This window comes from Erinaceus europaeus, chromosome 11 (assembly GCF_950295315.1).
Source record: "Erinaceus europaeus chromosome 11, mEriEur2.1, whole genome shotgun sequence".
Taxonomy (NCBI): domain Eukaryota; kingdom Metazoa; phylum Chordata; class Mammalia; order Eulipotyphla; family Erinaceidae; genus Erinaceus; species Erinaceus europaeus.
Window position 1 is genome coordinate 57,505,322 of NC_080172.1, and position 23,819 is coordinate 57,529,140.

At 37.8% G+C, this 23,819-nt stretch overlaps 1 protein-coding gene across 2 annotated transcripts in view; it reads left to right on the forward strand.

Moving 5' to 3' along the window:
• SPAG17 (sperm associated antigen 17) overlaps positions 1-23,819 on the forward strand; it is a 287,832-nt gene that overhangs the window by 196,270 nt on the left and 67,743 nt on the right. For both annotated transcript variants that reach the window (XM_060201805.1, XM_060201806.1), the window contains exons 23-28: positions 1,291-1,449; positions 9,432-9,545; positions 10,241-10,416; positions 10,824-10,941; positions 18,576-18,754; positions 19,308-19,467. In XM_060201805.1, the coding sequence (XP_060057788.1) occupies positions 1,291-1,449; positions 9,432-9,545; positions 10,241-10,416; positions 10,824-10,941; positions 18,576-18,754; positions 19,308-19,467 (906 nt within the window). The remainder of the gene's footprint in view (positions 1-1,290; positions 1,450-9,431; positions 9,546-10,240; positions 10,417-10,823; positions 10,942-18,575; positions 18,755-19,307; positions 19,468-23,819) is intronic.

The following is a 23,819-nucleotide window of genomic DNA, read 5'->3' on the forward strand; positions in this document are numbered from 1 at the left end:
AAAATTACAAAACTTTGATGAGTATTAAACTCAGGTTTTATTTTGTTTTTTTTTCTTTATTTTTATTGGTTATTTAATAATCAACAAGATTGTAGGGTAAGAGTGGTACAATTCCATATAATTCCCACCACCAGAGTTCTGTATCTCATCCCCTCCACTGGAAGTTTCGCTATTCTTTATCCATCTCAGGATATGGAGCAAAATTCCTTATGGTGTGCAGGAGGGGGAAGGTCTGACTTCTGTAATTGCTTCTTTACTGAGCACAGTTGTTGGCAGCTTGATCCATACTCCTAGCCTATTTCTATCTTTCTCTAATAGGATAGGTCTCTGAGGAGGTAAGATTTTAGGAAAGGATACATTGTTGAGGTCCTCTGCCCAGGTAAGTCAGAGTGGTGTCATGGTAGCACCAGCAACTTGGTGGCTGAAAAGTAGTGAGATATAAAGTAGAACAAATTGTTTAATAACCAAGAACCTAAAGGTAATACTCGAGCAGATGGAACCAAGGATCTTTATGAGGGAAGAAGCTAGGAAGTCTATTTTAGATCAATTCCAAGGATCCCATCACTTCAGTATTTTTTATTTTCTAATTGGCCTCTGCATTCCAAAACCTGAATGCTGCTTAGGATGAACTCAGGTTTTATATTATGTTCCAACTTCATTAATTATTCTTCCTATAAGCATTTGTATATGCCTTCAATATATATATATTTCAGATATTTCAGAATGAATACAGTGTTTCAGTCTGAAGAAAAAAAACCTGAAATTTAAAAAAAGAAGAAGAAACTGGTGGCAAACAATTTAAGTTTGTTGTTTATATATAAGCACATGTTGATTTATAAAATTCCATATATGAAATCTGTATCATGATAGAAACCAATATTACCTCATCTTTAAATTTTAAAATAATAATAAAGCATTAAAATGGTGGGGAAAGCAAGGAAAAAGCAAAATTACATTATCTTTTTATTAAATACAAATACAACCTTTCTTTATGATTTTCCAGATCCTCTCACATAAGTCATCCCATGTGACTAATCATAAAGTTAAATGTAGATATATACTAGCTTCTTCAGTAATTTGATTTGAAATATGACTAGAAAGTCTGAAGGCATCACTGAGGCTCTTTATCCCTAGGATTTCACCATGTCTTCTTTAGGAATCCTATTATAAAAATAGTGACATCCCTAGGTATTCCCATTATGAGTTTAAATTCTGTGCTATATTACTTAGATATCTTGTCAAGGCACTTAGGGTATCATCAATCCATCTTCTACCCCCTGGTTTTCCCAGGCCCAACTTTTATCAAAGTGAAAGTGAACAAGGACAAGCACAGTTTTATAGTTCATTTAAAAAACCCTAAGAAAATTATTAAAGAGGATCAAAACAGATATATATATTCTTCAGAAGAAGAGGATGAAGAAGAAGCTGAGGAACAACATCCCAAAATAGGTAAGCAGCTGCATCCTGTGACAAGTGGGAATTGATTCAAAAATAGTGTGTTAGACCCAACCATCTGACAGAAATGCATATATACCCCTTGCACTTAGCATGTAGAATTTTCCAGAAGCTAACTAAATGTCCTGTACTTCTGCATAAAGACATTTCTCCTATGGTATAAACATCATTGAACCACAGTAGCCTGCTTATGTGGTTGTGTGCCCTTTCAGCAGCCAACTTTTGATTGCAATAGTCAAATAGTCATGGAGAATCTACTTAGGCTGACTGCCTTTATGTGACAACACTGAGCCTTTATTGTCCATTCTGACCCATTTTTTAAAAAAATTTATTAATAATTTGTTAAAATATTGTAAGATTACATGTATAGTTCCACACTACACCACACCCACCACAAAAGTTCTGTAACCCCACCCTCTCAGCTCACAAAGATAACCACCATAGTGCAAGTATTAGTTTGCTTGCTTCTGCTTCATTTGGATTTTTTTTGCAAGTATATGTAAATCAGATCTCTAGATTCCACATATGAGTGAAACCATTTGGTAGTTGCCTTTCATCTCTTTACTTATTTTGTTAAACATAATCACCTCCACTTCCATCCATTTTGTCCCAAAAGAAACTATCATCTCTCATGATTGCAGAGTAGTATTCCATGGAATATATGTCTCATAACTTCTTTAGCCAGTTATCTGATGATGAGCATTTAGGCTGCTTCCACTCTTTGCCTATTGTGAATAAAGCAGCTATGAACATAAAAGTGCATATGTCCCTTAGAATTAGTGCTTGAATTTCCACTGGATAGATGCCTAAAAATGGGTCATAAGGTAATTCCATTTTTATTTGTTTAAGGACTCTCCATACAGTCTTCCAAAGGGGCTGTACCATTTGCATTCCCACCGGTAGTTAAACAGAGTTGCCTTTTCATATATATATGGAGAGAGAGACAGAGATTTTGTTTGGTAGGAAGATAGGATGAGAGAAAAAGAGAGAAAAAGAACCATACATCACCTGATACATACCTGAATTTAACTTGGGACCTCATCCTCAAGAATTCAGTGTTTTTTCCATTGCACTACCTCCTAGACCACCAGAGTTGCCTTTTCTCCACAACCTCTCCAACACCTATTCTTTCTTGGCTTGTTGATGTAAGCTATTCTCTCAGGTGTGAGATGGTATCTCAGTGTAGTTTAAATTTGCATTTATCTAATGATAAGTGAAGTGGAACATTTCTTCATGTGTCTGTGGGCTATGTGTACCTCTTTAGAAAACTGCTTAGTTCTTTGGCTCACTTTTTTATTGGGTTATTTTTGCTTCTTTTGCAGATCTATCTACAAGTCTTTTTCAAGTTGGCCTTGGTTTACCAACATTGGACCATGTCACTCTATTTTGCTTTTCCATTTCCTATGTCTGGTCTTCCCTGTTGTTGTTATCCTATTTCTATTCTAATACTGATCATCACATGAAAACTTGGGATTCCTTTGCCTCTTCTTTTCATGTTAGACTCCTCTCAGAAATTCTTGCAAGACAGGGTTGGTAGTGGCAAATTCCTTCAGTTTCTGAATATTTGAAAAAAAAAAAAAACCTTTATTTCTCCCTCATATTTGAAGGCTAACTTAGGATAATACAGAATTTGTGGCTGGCCATTCTTATCTTTTAATACTTTGAATATCCCCTCTTACTTCCTCCTGACCTGTAGGGTTTGTGATTTGAAATCTGATTTAAAAATCTGATGGTTTTGCCTTTATATATGATGTTCTTCCTGTCCTTCACAGTCTGCAGTATTTTTTCCTTGTCCCTGGTTTTGGATAATCTTACAATAATGTGTCTTGGTGTGTGTCATATTGAATTCAAAAATTTAGGTGTGCATTCACATTCTTGGATTTCTATATTTTGAACATTGATCAGGTATGGAAAATTCTCTGTTAAAAATTCTTTGAATTTATTCTGTACTTCTCTTTCTTCTTCTTCAAGAATCCCAATAACTCTGATGGAGTCTGCTGTTTTGTTGAGAAGCACTTCATTTTTCCTAAACCTTTCCTCTCCAAGAGTTTTGAATTTAGAGTGTAGTGATCATATCTTCTAGTGTTGGTGTTCTCTCTTCTACTTGGTTAAGTCTGAGGCCTCTTACTTCAACCTGAACCACATTCAAAGTGTCCTTTAGGTTCTGCAGTTCTGTTTGGAGTTTTTTGTTTTTTTTTCTTTACTTTATAATTCTTTGGTAAAATGACTGCTTAGTTCTTGAATTTTTCATAATGAATTTTCTGAATTCTTTTTTTTAATTATTTTATTTATAAAAAGGAAACATTGACTAAACCATAGGATAAGAGGGGTACAGCTTAGCACAATTCCCACCACCATACCTCCATATACCATCCCTCCACTGATAGCTTTCCTATTCTTTAACCCTCTGGGAGTATGGACCCAGGATCATTGTGGGATGCAGAAGGTTGAAGGTCTGGCTTCTGTAACGGCTTCCCTGCTGAACATGGGCATTGACAGGTTGATCCATACTCCCAGCCTCTCTCTCTCTTTCCATAGTGGGGAAGGGCTGTGGAGAAGTGGAGCTCCAAGGCACATTGGTGGGGTTGTCTGTCCAGGGAAGTCTGGTTACATCCTGCTAGCATCTGGAACCTGGTGGCTGAAAAGAGAGTTAATATACAAAGCCAAGCAAATTGTTGAACAATCATGGTCCTAAAGGCTGGAATAGTGCAAATGAAGTGTTGGGGGGTCCTCCATTTTGTAGATAGATAGTGGGCATATTTTAGTTATATTTCAAAGGGCCTGTAGCTATACTAGTGGGGGAGTTTGTTGTCATTATTGTTATTGTTGTTGTTGTTTTTACCTGAGCCTGAAATCTGATATGCAGGTGGATCCTAATTATTGTCTGGGGAGATGATGTCATGGCTGGGAAGAGGACCAGAAAGCTGAATCAGGGAAGAGAGTAGCTCCCTAATATGGGAAAAGCATGTAAATATTACTGTAAACCCCATCAATTTGATGTGATCTGGGGCCCATAATTAACTTAGGAGCCTGTGTGACCTCTACATCCCTCTAGGTCTGAGCTCACATTCTGTGGTCATGAGTAGGAACATTCCAAGCTGCCCCAGTATCGACCCATCTTCCTCAGGTGAAGCATAGAGTATGTTGTCCATCCTCCTTTCGGAGGATGGAACATTCTCTATCATTGTTGATCCAGGTTGAGGGCAGGTTACTATGGGGGCCCACAAAGGGGTCTATTTTGTTGTTCCTGTGAGTTTTCTGAATTTTGTCTCCATCATTTTTCTAGATCTGTGCCTGTCTGGTCATTTGGGGTTTCTCTCATTGCTGTCTGTATAATTTTTCTTTCATCATTTAGTGTGAATTTTGTTGTCATGCCAGCAGGAGGTGCTGTGGCTAAAGTATTCTATTTCCTTGTTTATATATCTTAGAGGAGGAGGGAAGTTTTTTCCTGAGACACAGGCTGGTTCTGTGACCTGCTGTGTTCCAGCCTCTGTGGGGCAACAGCTTGGAGACTCAAGAAGTCACAGTTGTAAATTGGTGAGTTTTAAGTGGGTTGTTGTTGTTTTTAATAGTCTTTTTGTTGCTAAAATTTGGATTTGGAAATGATGTGTCTCAGCCACCAATCTAATTTGTCACCTGCCATCTCTAAGTACCAGTTTTTAGCCCTGGGAATTTTCATTGACTGTACTATGAACAATGACACTTCCTATCAACTCCACCCAGGATATACCACCTAAGGAAATTAACTACTACTTGCCCAATATGATTTGGATTATACTTGCAAAAGGGGGTGAATTAGTTGATGATATGCTTTAGATGAAAATTAGTAATAATATCTGTAATAGGGCAAAGGAGATAGCATAATGGATATGAAAAATTTTTATGCCTGAGGCTCTGTCCCCAACACCACCATAAGATAGAACTGAGCAGAGTTCCAATAAAACATTCATTAAATCTTGCTAATGAATGACAAATTTAGTTATTTCCAATATCACATTATTTTTTAAATTGGAAAACAGTAATTGACAAGCATAAATGCATAGTGATTATAACTAGTAAGGTAAGTAAGGAAGTGAACTACAGGATGACTTTACTTATAAGTGGAATATAGGTTATTGTTTACCTTTGCTTTCTTCTTCCCCGTTCTATAAAGGTCTCAACTTGGGGTATTTAGTACCTACTTCATTTTATCATGTTTTTTCAAATGAGACACATGATGATGTGCCCTCTTAGTGGTTCAAGTCTATGAGCCTAAGGCTCATAGACTTGATTAAGGATTAATCTTAATTCTTGATTAAGGATTAATTAATCTTGATTAAGGATTAATCTTGATTAAGGATTAATCTTGACTAAGGATTATCTTCCTTTTTATTTTATAAATCACAATTGCCAGTGGTAACTCCTAGACTAGAAGTTAAAGAGTTCTTATCTGAAACACAATTCTTTCTTCACTTCATTTATTAATTTAATTTTGCTCTCCTCTGGTTTTTTCCCCTTCTATAATATCTATAATTTGTATAAATTTATATTCTGAGTCTCATATCTTCTCTGTAAGTTCCATCTGTTTAAATATTTGCTTTGGATTTTGAAACAGTTTTTCATTTTTTTTTTCTGGAAAAAGTATATGAATCTTAAAAGTCCCCATTTTCTCTTCAAATACAGTTGTTAAATAAAAATTAGTTTGATTGTGGAAGCATATTTTTAAGTTCCTGAAGAAAATGCTTTTTTAAAAATATCTTGTGTGCTCTAAAAATAACAACCAAATAAAACCAACCAGTATCCATTCCATAACACATTTTAAAATATTTTTCTGAGCATATATTCTGGCCATTTTTATTAAAATAGAAACAAAGAAGCAGAAAGGAAGCAAACGAGACCACAATGCCAAAATTTCTCCCAGTGTTTTAGGAATCAGGCTCAAGCTGAGACCCACACATGAGAAACTAGTGCACTATCCAAGTGAGCTACTATATTTTTCCAGTCCTTCTGGTAATTTTTTTCCATTTTTTTATTTGTGATTAATACAAGATTGTGTGGGAGTAGTGTATAGTTCCATACCACACCCACTTCTGGTAAGTTTTTAGACTAATATTCCTCCTTTGATTACTGGAATCTTTGATGGGTTGCTCCAAATTGTTTCCTTTCTTCCCCCCCCCCCACCAGGGTTATAGCTGGGGGTCAGCGATGGTTCTACCAATTCGCTTCTCCTGGCAGCCATTTTTCTTTCTATTTTATTTGACAGACCATAGAGAAATTAAGTTGGAAAGGGAAATAGAAAGGGAGAAAGAAAGATGGACACCTGGAGACCTGGTTTGCCACTCTTAAAGCAGGTGGGGAGTGGGAACTAGAACCTGGGTCCTTGCACATGGTGATAATTGCACTTAAGCAGGTACACCACTGCCCTGCCCCATTGTTTCTACTTCTACATAGAGCTATTAGTAATGGAGAGATAACTATTTCCCTGCACTGTGATCAGCAATAAGTATTTTTTTGTCCCATAATCATTTGAATTTTTTTATATAGAAATCATCTCTTCATGGGTAAGAACATTTTAAATCAGTATCACTGCATTTTAATTGTATTGTAGTAGAGCAAAGGTGAGTTGAAATAAAAAAAAATTTTTCTGATTCTTTACATGTATGCTTAATGTACTATGCTTTGAAGTTATATTTCACTGGAAGAAATTTAAAATGTAAGGAGTTTTAATGTGGGAGTAGGATTAAGAATATGTTTTTAAAATACGGAGAAATTGAAACGTAATTCATGATTGTAATTTATAACTTTGTAGACATTTTAACAGATGAATAATTATGTTTGACTATCTCATCAGCCATTTGATTTCCTCTTTTTTTAAATTTCTTTATTGAGGAATTAATGTTTTACATTCAACAGTAAATACAATAGTTTGTACATGCATAACATTTCCCAGTTTTCCATATAACAATACAACCCTTACTAGGTTCTTTATCATCGTTTTTGGACCTGTATTCACCACCCCCAACCCCAGAGTATTTTACATTGGTGCAATACGCCAATTCCATTTTAGGTTCTACTTGTGTTGTCTCTTCTGATCTTGTTTTTCAACTTCTGCCTGAGAGTGAGATCATCCCATACTCATCTTTCTGTTTCTGACTTATTTCACTTAACATAAATTTTTCAAGGTCCATCCAAAATCGGCTGAAAATGCTAAAGACACCATTTTTTATAGCTGAGTAGTATTCCATTGTGTATATATACCACAACTTGCTCAGCCACTCATCTGTTGTTGGACACCTGGGTTGCTTCCAGGTTTTGGCTATTACAAATTGTGCTGCCAAGAACATATGTGTATACAAATCTTTTTGGATGGATGTGTTGGGTTCCTTAGGCTATATACCCAGGAGAGGAATTGCAGGGTCATAGGGTAGGTCCATTTCTAGCCTTCTGAGAGTTCTCCAGACTGCTCTCCACAGAGGTTGGACCAATTGACATTCCCACCAGCAGTGCAGGAGGGTTCCTTTGACCCCACACCCTCTCCAACATTTGCTGCTGTTACCTTTTCTGATGTATGACATTCTCACAGGAGTGAAGTGGTATCTCATTGTTGTCTTGATTTGCATTTCTCTGACAATCAGAGACTTGGAGCATTTTCTCATGTGTTTCTCAGCCTTTTGGGTCTCTTCTGTGGTGTCCATGTCCTCTCCCCATTTTTGGATGGGGTTATTTGCTTTCTTGTTGTTGAGTTTTGCAAGTTCTTTATATATTCTGGTTATTAGCCTCTTGTCTGCTGTGTGACATGTTAAGATCTTCTCCCATTCTGTGAGAGGTCTCTTGGTTTGGGTAGTGGTTTCTTTTGCTGTGCAAAAGCTTTTTAGTTTGATGTAGTCCCATAGGTTTATGCTTGCCTTGGTCTTCTTTGTAATTCGATTTGTTTCATTGAAGATGTCTTTAAAATTTATGAAGAAAAGAGTCTGTCAATATTTTCCTCTAAGTACCTGATAGTTTCTGGTCTAACATCCAAGTCCTTGATCTACTTTTCCAAAGTCCTTGGAATTTACTTTTGTGTTTGGTAAAATATAGTGGTTCAGTTTCATTCTTCTGCATGTTTCAACCCATTGTTTCCAACACCATTTGTTGAAGAGACTCTGCTTTCCCCATTTAATAGTCTGGGCCCCTTTGTCAAAGATTACATGTCCATAGGTGTGGAGGCTTACTTCTGAGCTTTCAATTTTATTCCACTGGTCAGTGTGTCTGTTCCAGTACCAAGCAGTTTTGATGACAATGGCCTTATAATAGAATTTGAGATCTGGGAGTGTGATGTCTCCAGTTCTGTTCTTTTTTCTCAAGATTGTTTTGGCAATTCTAGGTCTTTTCTGGTTCCAGATAATCATTTGTAATATTTGTTTTATTCTCCTAAAAGTGTGGTGGGGATCTTGATGGGGATAGCATTAAATTTGTATATGGCTCTGGGTAGTATATTCATTTTGATGATGTTAATTCTTCCAACCTACGAACATGGACTATCTTTCCACTTCTTTGTGTCATTTTCAATTTTCTTGAGTAGTGACTCATAATTTTCAGTCTTTCAATTCCTTAGTTAGGTTTACTCCTAGGTATTTTATTGTTTTTGTTGCTATAATAAAAGGAATTGATATCTGGATTTCAACTTCTTCTAATTTAGTGTTTGCATAAAGGAATGCCACTGACTTTTGAATGTTAATTTTGTAGCCTGATACCTTATCTGTATTGCCTGATGATTTCCAAGAGCTTCTTGCTGGATTCCTTAGGTTTTTCTATGTTGATTTCCTCTTTTCACCTCAACCTAGAGTCCTTTATAACATGAGTCTCATGTTCCCTTCTTTGTATATACACCCTAATTTTAACAGACCCAAGTACATAGTAGAAGCTAAATCAACTATGCATAGCCTTTGCACTGAATTTTGCTAGCATTTCCTTTTAATAATGTAGAAATATCTTTGGTTTGATTTTGTCTTTAGAACAATTGGGAGCAAAGAATAAAGTTATAAGCCAATTTGGATCTTTTTCTGCCACCTTGGAAAATGGAATCTGCCTCTCAATAAGTTACTATGGATCAAGTGGAATGGCCCCAGGTGAAAGAAACAAAACCTGCCAATTTTCAGGATGCTCACTTAAAAAAAAAATTATTGAAGTTTTTTTAATTTTTACTTATTTTCCCTTTTGTTGCCCTTATTGTTTTTTTGTTATACTTATTATTGTTGTTGTTGATGGTGTCATCATTGTTGGATAGGACAGAGAGAATTGGAGAGAGGAGGGGAAGACAGAGAGGGGGAGAGAGAGATAGTCACCTGCAGACCTGCTTCATTTCTTTGAAGCAACTTCCCTGCAGGTGCAGAGCCAGGGGCTTGAACCAGGATTCTTACTCTGGTCCTAGGATGCTTACGTTTTAATAAACATGTTCTGAGTTAATGCCCCTAATTTGCTGAGTGTGGGAATATATGTTATGTACATCTCATATGTATGAGAGTACATGCATATATGTGTATGACATAGAATTTTAAAGTTTTTAATACATCTGCGGGGATGGATGTATGAAATATTGACTCAAAAGTATATATGAATGTACTAAGTGCTTCAAATTTTCTGTAACCCTGATTTTTTTTTTTTACAAATCAGCTATATTATCCCTCATATCTATCCAGCTAATAAATCACACTTAGCAAGGTAGTATTTCCATGTTATATAAATATTTGAAATGTAAATGTTGTTTAACAAACATTAAATATGAATGCTCTATTGACTTGGTTTCTTCTTTCTCTGTTAATAGAAGAGAAAGACCATAATTTGGAAGCAATGTTAGATATTCCATCAGCACTTCTTCCAACAGTAATTCCTGTTGTAGTGACGGTTCCTCAAGGCAAAAGCAAAGTGAAACCAAAAGGCAAAGAAAAGGTTAAAGAATCTATAAGAGAAGAGGAGATACCAAAAGAAGAAGAAAAAAAGGTAATGGACCATGGACCTTAACATGAATTGCCAAACTCCACTTCTCTTTCAATGTGAACTGTTTAAAAATCACAAGTTATGTCAATAGTGTGTTATAGGGCATATATATAGTATGTGTGTGCATGTGTGTGTGTGTAAATACATTAATATTCCTTGGAATTTATAGGAGCTACTACCCCTTAAAAAATATTTTCTAAAACCACTGTGTCCCTTTCCTGACTTTTACTAGAATTTCAGGCAGCCAAATACTGGCCTATAGAGGTTTCATGTTTCAGGTTCCTTTGTGGGTTCCACTTATTCAGGAAAGTTACTTTCTAAGCTCTCAATAACTCCTCAATAATTCAAAATACCTCATTAACTCATTTAGAAAATGGCCCACAATTATTTCCCTATTGATCTACTTACAGGAAGAAGTGGAATTGGAACCTGTCATGCAAGAGCCTCTTCATAGTCCCACTTTCCAAAAGCTAAATGTTTCTTGCCCCAGTGGACTCCTGGTGACCTTCATTGGGCAAGAGTTTTCAGGTGAGTGCTAGTTAGAGTCAAGCAGGGCAGAAGTCGTACAAAAAAAAAAAAAAAGTCTTGTAGAAAAAAAAATTATAGGAAAACATTGTGCTGCCATGAACATAGGTGTACCTAGATTTCTTGGTTTCCTTTGGATATATCCCCAGGAGAGGTCAGGGTTTCATGTACTTGAAGGGGACAGGGAGAGAGCTGATGGATGACTTTGGTGCACAATGGTGAGAGTGTTTTACAGACACCTATCACAGGGAGATGAGAAAATTTTCCCATATATCAACAACTGTAGTACAAACATTAACCCCCCCAATAAAGTGATACAAGAAAATAGTTAAATTACCATAAAATTGTCTTTTAATACCAGTTAAATATACTCATTGATAATAAACAGTACACTAATAATGATAATGACCTTTTCTAATCTGAAAACTCTGGATTATTGAGGAAGACTGGATACAACACACACACACACACACACACACACACACACACACACTTTCCATATAAGTAGCTCAGTAAATGTTTATTTTGCTACTATTATTACTCTTCTGACTTGAGAGGAACCATAAAGTGCCTCCATTCTAAAATATGTTCCTATCAGCCTGATATTACCAATGCTGAGAAACTGAATTATAAATTGGGAAGAGTTGATCATTCAGGTAATTTAAACTGGGTAGCTACTGTGTCTCAGAAATTCTCAACAGTGTACTTTATCTGGAGGGAACTAGTAAGGTGCATTTCTCCTCAGTTGTCAGGTAAGAGTAGAACCTTGAGACAAATCTGGATTTCATTTGAGATAAAGGGGAGGGTTCTCTGACTTCTAAAAGATGATGAATAGTTTAGGGAGATCAAGATATGAGTGAATGAATTCCAGTGAGGCTCTGAGAATCCAGAGGACATAAGTGAAGGTCTGCATATCTAGGGACAAGAGCTTACCCAAACCGGAGACAAATGCACCAACAAGGACAGAGGGAAACATCAGAGACAGCTAAGCAGATCTTTTCTTCCTTCTACTGTTCTGCAGTGTCCTAGACTTCACTAAAGAGACTGTCTCACACATGGAAAAAGAGTCTATTATGTACTCATAAATGATCTTATTTGCTACATTTAACTGTAAAAACAAAAACAGAAACAAACAAACAAAAACCCAACATTCAAAGCTCTGTCATGATTTGGAAAACTCCCTGTTATGCAGAATAAAAACAAAAATAAAAGAATGAAAATTAAGTGAGGAGATAAAATCCCAGCCACAAAACATGGCCTACTTTTCTTTTCTTTTTTTTTTGTACTATTTTTTTATTGGAGAATTAATGTTTTACATTCAATAGTAAGTACAATAGTTTGTACATGCATAACATCCCCCAGTTTCCCATATAACAATACAACCCCCACTAGGTCCTCTGAATCCTCTTGGACCTGTATTCTCCCCACCCACCCACCCAGAGTCTTTTACTTTGATGAGATATGCCAATTCTATTTCAGGTTCTACTTCTGTTTTCTTTTCTTTTTTTAAATAATTTATTTCTTTATTGGGGAATTAATGTTTTACATTCAACAGTAAATACAATAGTTTGTACATGCATAACATTCCCCAGATTCCCATTTAATAATACAACCCCCACTATGTCATTCATCATCTTTCATGGACCTGTATTCTCCCCACCCACCCACCCCAGAGTCTTACTTTGGTGCAATACACCAATTCCATTTCAGGTTCTACTTGTGTTTTCTTTTCTAATCTTGTTTTTCAACTTCGGCCTGAGAGTGAGATCATCCCATATTCATCCTTCTGTTTCTGACTTATTTCACTCAACATGATTTTTTCAAGGTCCATACAAGATCAGCTGAAAACTCACCATTTTTTACAGCTGAGTAGTATTTCATTGTGTATATATACCACAACTTGCTCAGCCACTCATCTGTTGTTGGACACCTGGGTTGCTTCCAGGTTTTGGCTATTACAAATTGTGCTGCCAAGAACATATGTGTACACAGATCTTTTTGGATGGATGTGTTGGGTTCCTTAGGATATATGCCCAGGAGAGGAATTGCAGGGTCATAGGGTAGGTCCATTTCTAGCCTTCTGTGAGTTCTCCAGACTGTTCTCCACAGAGTTTGGACCAATTGACATTCCCACCAGCAGTGCAGGAGGGTTCCTTTGACCCCACACCCTATCCAGCATTTGCTGCTGTTACCTTTTCTGATATATGACATTCTCACAGGAGTGAAGTGATATCTCCTTGTTGTCTTTATTTGCATTTCTCTGACAATCAGAGACGTGGAGCATTTTTTCATGTGTTTCTCAGCCTTTTGGATCTCTTCTGTGGTGAATATTCTGTCCAAGTCCTCCCCCCATTTTTGGATGGGGTTATTTGTTGTCTTGTTGTTGAGTCTGGCAAGCTCTTTATATATGTTGGTTATTAAACTCTTATGGCAAACACTAGAAGAAGAAGAAGAAGAAGAAGAAGAAGAAGAAGAAGAAGAAGAAGAAGAAGAAGAAGAAGAAGAAGAAGAAGAAGAAGGAGAAGAAGAAGAAGAAGTAGAAGGATAAGAAGAAGGAGAAGGAGAAGAAGAAGGAGAAGGAGAAGAAGGAGAAGAAGGAGAAGAAGGAGAAGAAGGAGAAGAAGGAGAAGAATTAAACTCTTATCTGATGTATGGCATGTAAAGATCTTCTCCCATTCTGTGAGGGGTCTCTTGGTTTGGGTAGTAGTTTCTTTTGCTGTGAAGAAGCTTTTTAATTTGATGTAGTCCCATAGGTTTATACTTGCCTTAGTCTTCTTTGTAATTGGATTCGTTTCATTGAAAATGTCTTTTAAATTTATGCGGAAAAAAGTTCTGCCAATATTTTCCTCTAAGTATTTGATAGTTTGTGGTCTAACATCCAAGTCCTTGATCCACTTGGAATTTACTTTTGTATTTGGTGAAATACAGTGATTCAGTTTCATTCTTCTGCATGTTTCAACCCATTGTTTCCAACACCATTTGTTGAAGAGACTCTGCTTTCCCCATATAATAGTCTGGGCCCCTTTGACAAAGATTAGATGTCCATAGGTGTGGGGCCTCATTTCTGGGCTCTCAGTTCTATTCCACTGGTCAGTGTGTCTATTCATGTTCCAGTACCAAGCAGTTTTGATGACAATGACCCTATAATACAGTTTGAGATCTGGGAGTGTGATGCCTCCGTTTCTGTTCTTTTTTCTCAAGATTGTTTTGGCAATTCTAGGTCTTTTCTGGTTCCAGATAAACATTTGTAGCATTTGTTCTATTCTCCTAAAAAATGTGCTTGGGATCTTGATGGGGATAGCATTAAATTTGTAGATGGCTCTGGGTAATATATTCATTTTGATGATGTTAATTCTTCCAACCCATGAACATGGAATATCTTTCCACTTCTTTGTGTCTTTTTCAATTTCTTTGAGTAGTGACTCATAATTTTCAGTATACAAGTCTTTCACTTCTTTGGCTAGGTTTACTCCTAGATATTTTATTGTTTTTGTTGCTATAGTAAAAGGAACTGATTTCTGGATTTCAATTTCTTCTAACTTTGTGTTTGCATAGAGGAATGCCACTGACTTTTGAATGTTAATTTTATAGCCTGACACCTTACTGTATTGCCTGATGATTTCCAAAAGCTTCTTGCTAGATTCCTTAGGTTTTTCCATGTATACTATCATGTCATCTGCAAATAAGGAGTGTTTGACTTCTTCTCTTCCAATATGTATGCCTTGAATTCCTTGCTCCTGCCTAATTGCTTTGGCAAGAACTTCCAACACTATGTTGAATAGTAATGGTGATAGTGGGCAGCCCTGTCTAATACCTGATCTGAGGGGAAATGCTTCCAGTTTTTCACCATTGAGTATGATGTTGGCTGTAGGTTTGCTATATATAGACTCTACTATCTACAGGAATTTTCCATCTATTCCCATTTTTTTGTAGTGGTTTGATCATAAAGGGATGTTGTATTTTGTCAAAGGCTTTCTCTGCATCTATTGATATGACCATGTGGTTTTTGGTCTTGCTTTTGTTGATGTGGTGGATCACATTGATTGATTTACATATATTAAACCAACCTTGCATGCCTGGGATAAACCCTACTTGGTCATGATGAACAATCTTTTTTATATACTGCTGTATCCGGTTGGCTAGAATTTTGTTCAATATTTTCGCATCTATGTTCATCAGAGATATTGGTCTCTAGTTTTCTTTTTTGGTTGTGTCCCTGTCTGCTTTTGGTATCAGGGTGATGTTGGCTTCATAGAAGCTGGCAGGGAGTATTTCAGTGTCTTCAATCTTCTGGAAGACTTTTAAAAGTAGAGGTATTAGTTCTCCTTTAAAGGTTTTGTAGAATTCATTTGTAAAACTATCTGGTCCAGGACTTTTATTTTGGGGGAGATTTTTGATAACTGTTTCAATTTCATTAGCTGTGATGGGCCTGTTCATGTTATCCACTTCCTCTTTACTTAGTTTTGGAAGTTGGTAGGTATCTAGGAAATCATCCATTTCTTCCAGGTTCTCTAGCTTGGTGGCATATAGTTGTTCATAGAAGCCTCGAATGATATGTTTAATTTCTGCGGTGTTTGTTGTGATATCTCCTCTTTCATTTACTATCTGATTTATTTGGGTCTTCTCTCTTTTTTGTTTTGTGAATCTGGCTAAAGTTTGTCGACTTCATTTACTCTTTTGAAGAACCAACATTTACTTTCATTGATCTTTTGCATGGTTTTCCTATTCTCAATGTTATTTATTTCTGCCCTAACTTTAGTGATTTCTGTCCTTCTGGTTGCTTTAGGATTCCTTTGTTGTTCTTCTTCTAGGCCTTTAAGATGTGTAATCAGGCTGTTTATTTGTGCTTTTTCTTCTTTCCTAATGTGTGCTTGTATAGCTATGAACTTCCCTCTTAGGACTGCTTTAGCTGTGTCCCAAATATTTTGATAGCTTGTGTCTTCATTTTCATTGAACTCTCGAAACATTTTGATTTCTTCCTTGATTTCCTCTTTGACCCAGAAGTTGTTAAGAAGTGTACTGTTGAGCTGCCACATTTTGGCACTGTTACTAATCTTTTGTTGATTGTTAAGTGTTAGTTTAATTCCACTGTGGTCTGAGAAGATGCTTGGGATTTCAATGCTCTTGAATTGGCTGATGCTGTCTTTGTGGTCTAACATATGGTCTATCCTTGAGAATGACCCATGTGGATTTGAGTAAAATGTGTATTCCAGTTTCTTGGGATGAATGACTCTGAAAATGTCCAATAGTTCTAGTTTATCTATCTCTTCATTCAGCTCCATTATGTATTTACTGATTTTCTTCCTGGATGATCTATCAAGTTGAGAGAGTGGGGTGTTGAAGTCCCCTACTATGATTGTGTTACTGTTAATATATTGCTGTAGCTCTTTCAGTAGAATTTTGATGTATTTAGATAGCTTCTCATTGAGTGCATAGATGTTAATAATTGTTAAGTCCTCTTGATTGACTGATCCTCTGAGCATTAAGTAGTGTCCATTCCTATCTTTTTTAATCTTATCTATTTTAAAGTCTATCATGTCAGATATGAGAATAGCTGTTCCTGCCCTTTTTTGTGGGCCATTGGCTTGTAGGATAGTTTTCCATCCTTTCACTTTAAGTCTGTGTTTGTCTTGTTGAGTTAGGTGAGTTTCCTATAGACAACATATTGTTGGGTTGTGTTTTCTGATCCATCTTCCTACTCTGTGTCTTTTAATAGGTGAATTCAGGCCATTGACATTTATTGATATCAAAGATTGAAGATATTTTAACACCATTCTTGTAGAGTTTTAGAGTGTTTTGATATATGTCCTATTTGTGGTCTGGTTGTTTATAGGAGACCTTTCAGAACTTCTTTCAGGGCATGCTTGGTGATGGTTGCTTCCTTCAACTGTTGCTTGTCTGAGAAGGTTTTGATGCTTCCATCTAGTCTGAATGACAGTCTAGCAGGATATAGTATTCTTGGCTGAAAGCCTTTCTCATTGAGCACTCGATAGATATCTTGCCATTCTCTTCTGGCCTGTAGTGTTTGTATGGAGAAGTCTGCTGCTAATCTTATGGGCTTTCCTTTGTAGGTGACTCTTTGTTTTTCTCTTGCAGCCTTGAGGATCCTTTCTTTATCCTTATTCCTTTCCATTCTAAGTATGACATGTCTTGGTGTCTTTAGGTCTGGGTTAATTCTGTTTGGGACCCTCTGGGCTTCTTGAATCTTTATGTCTTTGATGTTGTCTAGACTAGGGAAGTTTTCAGCTATTATGGCCTGGAGAATGCTTTCTTCCTCTCCTTCTCTTTCTTCCTCTGGTAAGCCAATAATGTGTATATTGTTTCTTTTGAAGTCATCCCATAGGACTCTGTTGTTGTTTTCAGCATCTCTTAATCTCTTTTTGAGATCTCTTACTCCTTTTTTAGTTGTCTCTAATTCATCCTCAATCTTGCTAATTCTGTCTTCAGCCTCATAGATTCTATTCTCTCTGCCCTCTACTACTTTCTGGAGTTCATCTGTTTTGTTGCCCTGCTCTGATACTGTTTTAGCTTGTTCAGCTAGTTGCCTTCTTAGCTCAGCAATTTCAGCTTTCAGCTCTCTAATAACCATGAGATAATTAGAATTTTCTTCCATATTCTCATTTGTTGTTCCTGCATTTCTGATTACAATTTTTTCAAATTCTTTACTCACTCCTGTTATTATTTCCTTAGCTAATGTTTGGATGTTGAACTCATTGTTTTGTGCTTCACCCTCTGGAGGACTTTTAGCTGGACTCTTGTCCTGGTTCAAGTCTCCAATATTTTTTCTTATTGTTTTAACCATTTTATATATTATGTTATGAGTTCCCTTTATCAGTACTTTTCAAATTATTGATCACTATTGCCTGGATTGACTTGTGTCTAAGTAAGTTAATTAAAGGGTTTACCATGGTGGAAGTTAACAGTTTTTCAATCCCTGAGTTGGAGCTCAGTGGTTTAAAAGCCTCTTTTTTTTTTCTTCCCTGTAGGCTATGTGAGCCTGAGGGCTTTTAAACTATCAATAGGCTTCTTAGCTTAATCACTGACTCCTGACCAAGAGATAAAGCAGGGTGTGGCAGAGATAATCCAGTGGTTATGCAAAGAGACTTTCACAGCCCCTCAGCTATGCCACCAAGGTATAGGTCTTCTCCTGAGTTTCCCGGTTAGATCTCTGTCCCCTGGTGTCCCTCCCTGCCACTGCTCCATATTCTGAGGGTAGTAGCAATGGAGACTCAGAGTTGCACTTGGTGAGTCTCTGGGGAGTCCTCTCCTCCCTTAAGCTGTCCCCTTGTTGGTGGAGCAGACTGGAGGTGGTGTCTCAACTGATAAACTGCTGAACTGTTAGCAGCCACTTAATCTCTCCTTAGGCCCCTCTCTCCTCTCTGTCACCAGCCACACGTGTTTGTACTTACTGGTGATTTACTGGGTTCCTGTGGTCATTCTAATCCTGTCTTGTTTCAGTCCCGGGTGGTCTCCTTTGGTATTCCTAGTTGATCCGGGAGAGGAGAGGAGAGGAGAGGAGAGGAGAGGAGAGGAGAGGAGAGGAGAGGAGAGGAGAGGAGAGGAGAGGAGAGAAAGCGATCTGTTGCTCGTAGCTCCGCCTCTGGAAGTCAAATCCTCTTTTCTTTTTTTTTTTTAAGATCATCATGTTAATAATGAGGATCCCACTTGGGACATTATGGTTCGACAGAGCTACCCCCAGAAGGTGAAGCACTATGAATTCTACAAGTCTATGCTGCCATTAACAGAGCAAGAGGCATCAAGAGTTATCACCAGTCAAGGCACTGTAGTCAAATACATGTTGGATGGATCCACACAGGTAAACTCGTCTGCAAATGGAATGACTTTAAAATAACGAACAGTATATTACAGAACTAGATCCAGAGGAAAAATAATGATTATTAGCAACACTAATAGTAGTGCTCTGTTCATTGGAATACAATAGATATTGATGATGGATAGATGTATTTCTAGTATCCTGTTCCTAATAGAGACATTGGTTGAAAGTAAACATCCAAGCATGTGATAAACTTTGAAGTCTTCATTAGAATAAATGAAATACATTGGATAATTTTCCAACTGCATAAGGGAATAGTGAAAATGGGGAGAACATAAAACTTGAATTGGTCCTATAAAAATTAGAAAAGAAAAAGAAGCAAAGTGGAAAACATAAAATAATATTACTGTGCTGATCATTAAGCTGTTTCCTCTTAGCTCCTAATCCACACTTCTCTAAATTACCTTTCATTGCTGAATCCTGCAAACAGTATTTCGTTGGATTGGTTTTAAGCTGTTTCAGTGTGGTCCAGTGTTTGTCACTAAACTATGTTGTCCTGATTTCTGAGCATTCTGAGCTTTTGCATTTCCTTCAGATCCTCTTTGCAAACGGTGCTGTGAGCAGTAGTCCTGACTCAGGTTCTGTTTGTCCTCATCTTGTGACACTAAGGAGCCCTCATAGCGCTGACTTAATGGAGCCAGTGTCTCAGCAAAAGTCAGAAACTACGCCTTTTGAGATTGTCGCCACAAAGAAAGGTAATGACAATATATAGAATAGGTTTATTTTTTAATATAATTAAGGCATTTTTGTCTTTTAATTGGAGATTTCTGTCAATTGTATAACAGGTATTCTTGAAAAATGTCTTTATGCTATCTTCATTTCTGAAAGACAGTTTCACTGGATGTAAGACTGATAAATATATATTTTATTGGCAATAATTCTTACTCCCCTTGCTTTCTGTATTTCTGTTGAAAGGGGACAGAATTAGAATAGGAGCTTTGTAGCTTAAGTCTAAAATATGGTAATTGTTTCTAAGGTAAGAGTGATGTTTTAAAACAATTTCTTTGTCTGAGTCTCAGTTGATATTTTAAGTAAACCTTGTGACTATTCCCCTTCCTCAAAAAAAAATTTCCCCATCAATATAATTTGCTTTGCTTTGAAAATATCTAATGACCTATGGATTACTTTTTATTTATGTAACTGAAAAGGCACTGAGCTTTTGAATCCATGGGTTGTATCTTTTTTTATTCTAGAAAGTTATTAATTTACATTACTTCAAATAATATTTCTGACCCACTTCTATCTATTCTTCTTTCTCAAATTCTGACTAAACATATAGTAAACACCTTTTTTTCACTTTTTCAATATTTCCTTTTTATTTATTTCTTTATTGGGGAAAAATGTTTTACATTCAACAGTAAATACAATAGTTTCTACATGCATAACATTCCCCAGTTTCCCATATAACAATACAACCCCCACTAGGTCCTCTGTCATCCTTCTTGGACCTGTATTCTCTCCACACACCCACCCCAGAGTCTTTTACATTGGTGCAATACGCCAATTCCATTTCAACTTCTACTGGTGTTTTTTTTTTTCCTGATCTGTTTTTCAACTTCTGCCTGAAAGTGAGATCATCCCATATTCATCCTTCTGTTTCTGACTTATTACACTTAACATGAATTTTTCGAGGTCCATCCAAGATCAGCTGAAAACAGTGAAGTCACCATTTTTTACAGCTGAGTAGTATTCCATTGTGTATATATACCACAACTTGCTCAGCCACTCATCTGTTGTTGGACACCTGGGTTGCTTCCAGGTTTTGGCTATTACAAATTGTGCTGCCAAGAACATATGTGTACACAGATATTTTTGGATGGATATGTTGGGTTCCTTAGGATATATGCCCAGGAGAGGAATTGCAGGTTAGACCAATTTACATTCCCACCAGCAGTAGAGGAGGGTTCCTTTGACCCCACAGCCTCTCCAGCATTTGCTGCTGTTACCTTTTCTAATGTATGATATTCTCACAGGAGTGAAGTGGTATCTCATTTCATTGTTGTCTTGATTTGCATTTCTCTGATAATCAAAGACTTGGAGCATTTTTTTCATGTGTTTATCAGCCTTTTGGATCTCTTCTGTGGTGAATATTCTGTCCATGTCCTCTCCCCATTTTTGGATGGGGTTATTTGTTGTCTTGTTGTGAGTTTGGCAAGCTCTTTATATATTCTGGTTATTAAACTCTTCTCTGGTATATGGCATGTAAAAATCTCCCCTTCTTTTTGAGGGGTCTCTTGGTTTGGGCAGTGGTTCCTTTTGCTATGAAGAAGCTTTCTAATTTGATGTAGTCCCATAGGCTTATACTTGTCTTAGTCTTCTTAGTAATTGGATTCGTTTCATTGAAGATATCTTTAAAATTTATGTGGAAAAGAGTTCTGCCAATATTTTCCTCTAAGTATCTGATAGTTTCTGACCTAACATCCAAGTCCTTGATCCACTTGGAATTTACTTTTGTATTTGGTGAAATACAGTGGTTCAGTTTCATTCTTCTGCATGTTTCAACCCATTGTTTCCAACACCATTTATTGAAGAGACACTGCTTTCCCCATTTAATAGTCTGGGCCCCTTTGACAAAGATTAGATGTCCATAGGGTGGGGCCTCATTTCTGGGCTCTCAGTTCTATTCCACTGGTCAGTGTGTCTATTCATGTTCCAGTACCAAGCAGTTTTGATGACAATGGCCCTATAATACAGTTTGAGATCTGGGAGTTTGATGCCTCCGTTTCTGTTCTTTTTTCTCAAGATTGTTTTGGCAATTCTAGGTCTTTTTTGGTTCCAGATAAACATTTGTAGCATTTGTTCTATTCTCCTAAAAATGTGCTTGGGATCTTGATGGGGATAGCATTAAATTTATAGATGGCTCTGGGTAGTATATTCATTTTGATGACGTTAATTCTTCCAAAGCATGAACATGGAATATCTTTCCACTTCTTTGTGTCTTTTTCAATTTTCTTGAGTAGTGACTCATATTTTTCAGTGTACAAGTCTTTCACTTCTTTGGTTAGGTTTACTCCTAGGTATTTTATTGTTTTAGTTGCTATAGTAAAAGGAATTGATTTCTGGATTTCAATTTCTTCTAACTTTGTGTTTGCATAGAGGAATGCCACTGACTTTTGAATGTTAATTTTGTAGCCTGACACCTTAACTGTATTGCCTGATGATTTCCAAAAGCTTCTTGCTGGATTCCTAGGTTTTTCTATGTATACTATCATGTCTTCTGCAAATAGGGAGAGTTTGAATTCTTCTCTTTTGCCGGATTAGCTTCGCGGGTGGGAGACAGAGACGACCAGAGACTCATGGCTGAGATGAGAATGCAGTTCAATCTTTATTCATGAGCGGTGATGCAATCCAACAACCTAATCACAACACAATTCTGTCCTGTATCTCTCCTACCTCCCTCCTGTGGCAGAAGAGTCAGGAACAAAGGAAATACATATGATAGGGGATGGGGAGAAGGAAAAAGCGCAAACCAGAGAGGACTAAACCAAATGTCCCAGAGGCAGGGGGAGAGAGAGCCAAACCAATATCCCAGAGGCAGGGGGGTGCCCAGCCAACAGTGGACATGCAAACAGAACACACTGCAAGCAACACAAAGCAAACCCAATGTGATGATAAAAACAGAAGGCTTCACAAGCAGAATCCAGAAGCATACCAACAATTTCCCCTTTCTTTTTAACTAATGGTCATAGTATCAGGAGTGTGGGGTGAACAGAAACCTATATCGTACAGGCATTTTCAAAAAACTGGCACAAGACATGGAGCAACAAGTAAGAGAGCAGTAAGAACCAGTGTGATGCCAAGGGAAGGCCTGAGGGGGGCGTTTTTTGCCTCTGTGGGAAAGGCCTATCAGGATAAAGGACATTTCTTGCCTCTGTGGGAATCTCTTGCTTCTGGGGGTGCTTCATGCCTCAACGGGCATTTCCTGCCTCTGTGGGCATTACCTAGCAAGGAGGGGGTGTGTGGCCAATAGAGTCCCAAGGCAACTGGCTGCTCAGTCTTTGAGAAACCCAGCACCATAAAGGGAAGCTGCTGTAGAGTTGTGTAGTGTGTCCAAGAGGTGTACCAGTAAGTCCGATAGAAGTCTCAGTCCAAAGTAGATGACCATGGATGAAATAAATGCCAAGGGATGAAACGCTGTACATCTGCCTCGATGGAGAAAATCAGCCACTGGAATTCTGCTTTTCTGTAGAGAGTGAGCTTTGGAGTCTGTGAATCTATTTCTTCAGGTCGTGCCAGGTCACATCATTGGTTTCGGGGGTGCGTTGTAGTCATGCCATCTTGTGGGCAATGTCAGAGAACAGGGGTCCAAATGGATTTCTTGAACCAGATTATCGAGATCTCACCATGTAGCATCATGAGTCCCCGGAGGGCGTCGAAGTCCAAAAAGCTCTTTGAAATTCCATTTAGGGTACTTCTGGTGGTTTTTGCTGGATTGCTGCAGGCACCCATTTTTAAAAACGTTTTCCCATAGAAGAAAGAACCAAATTAGGAGGGCAGAACCAACCATGTGTCTCCACTTTTGGGTACCACCAGGGCAATGGAGAATGCTCCCCAAGTCAGAGTAGTCTCTCTTCACAGGAAACATGTGAGAGGTAATCCAGAAAGTCCCAGGGGAAGTCTCTGCGCATCCCCCAAGCTCCATGATCACGGCCACAGGGAGCCAAAGTTTCCTCATCAGGGAACCAAAGTGTGGCCCAGAGTGACTCCGCGGAGGTGGCAGCGGTACCCGCATTCTCATGGACTCTGCAGCCCATGGCGGCCCATGGGTCAGGCGGTGGCTCCAGCAGTGACACAGAAAGATGCGGAGAGTGAGAGAGCTGCAGGACCGTGTGCTGCACCTGCCTCACCAACTGCAGCCCATAGTGGATAGGTAGCCAAATGGCTTTACTTATCTGGTGGATGGGTGGGTTAGGTCCCACATTGGAGTTAGTCCCTGTTCGGGTGCCATTTTGCTGGATTAGCTTCACAAGCGGGAGACAGAGATGACCAGAGACTCATGGCTGAGCTGAGAACACAGTTCAATCTTTATTCATGAGCGGTGATGCAG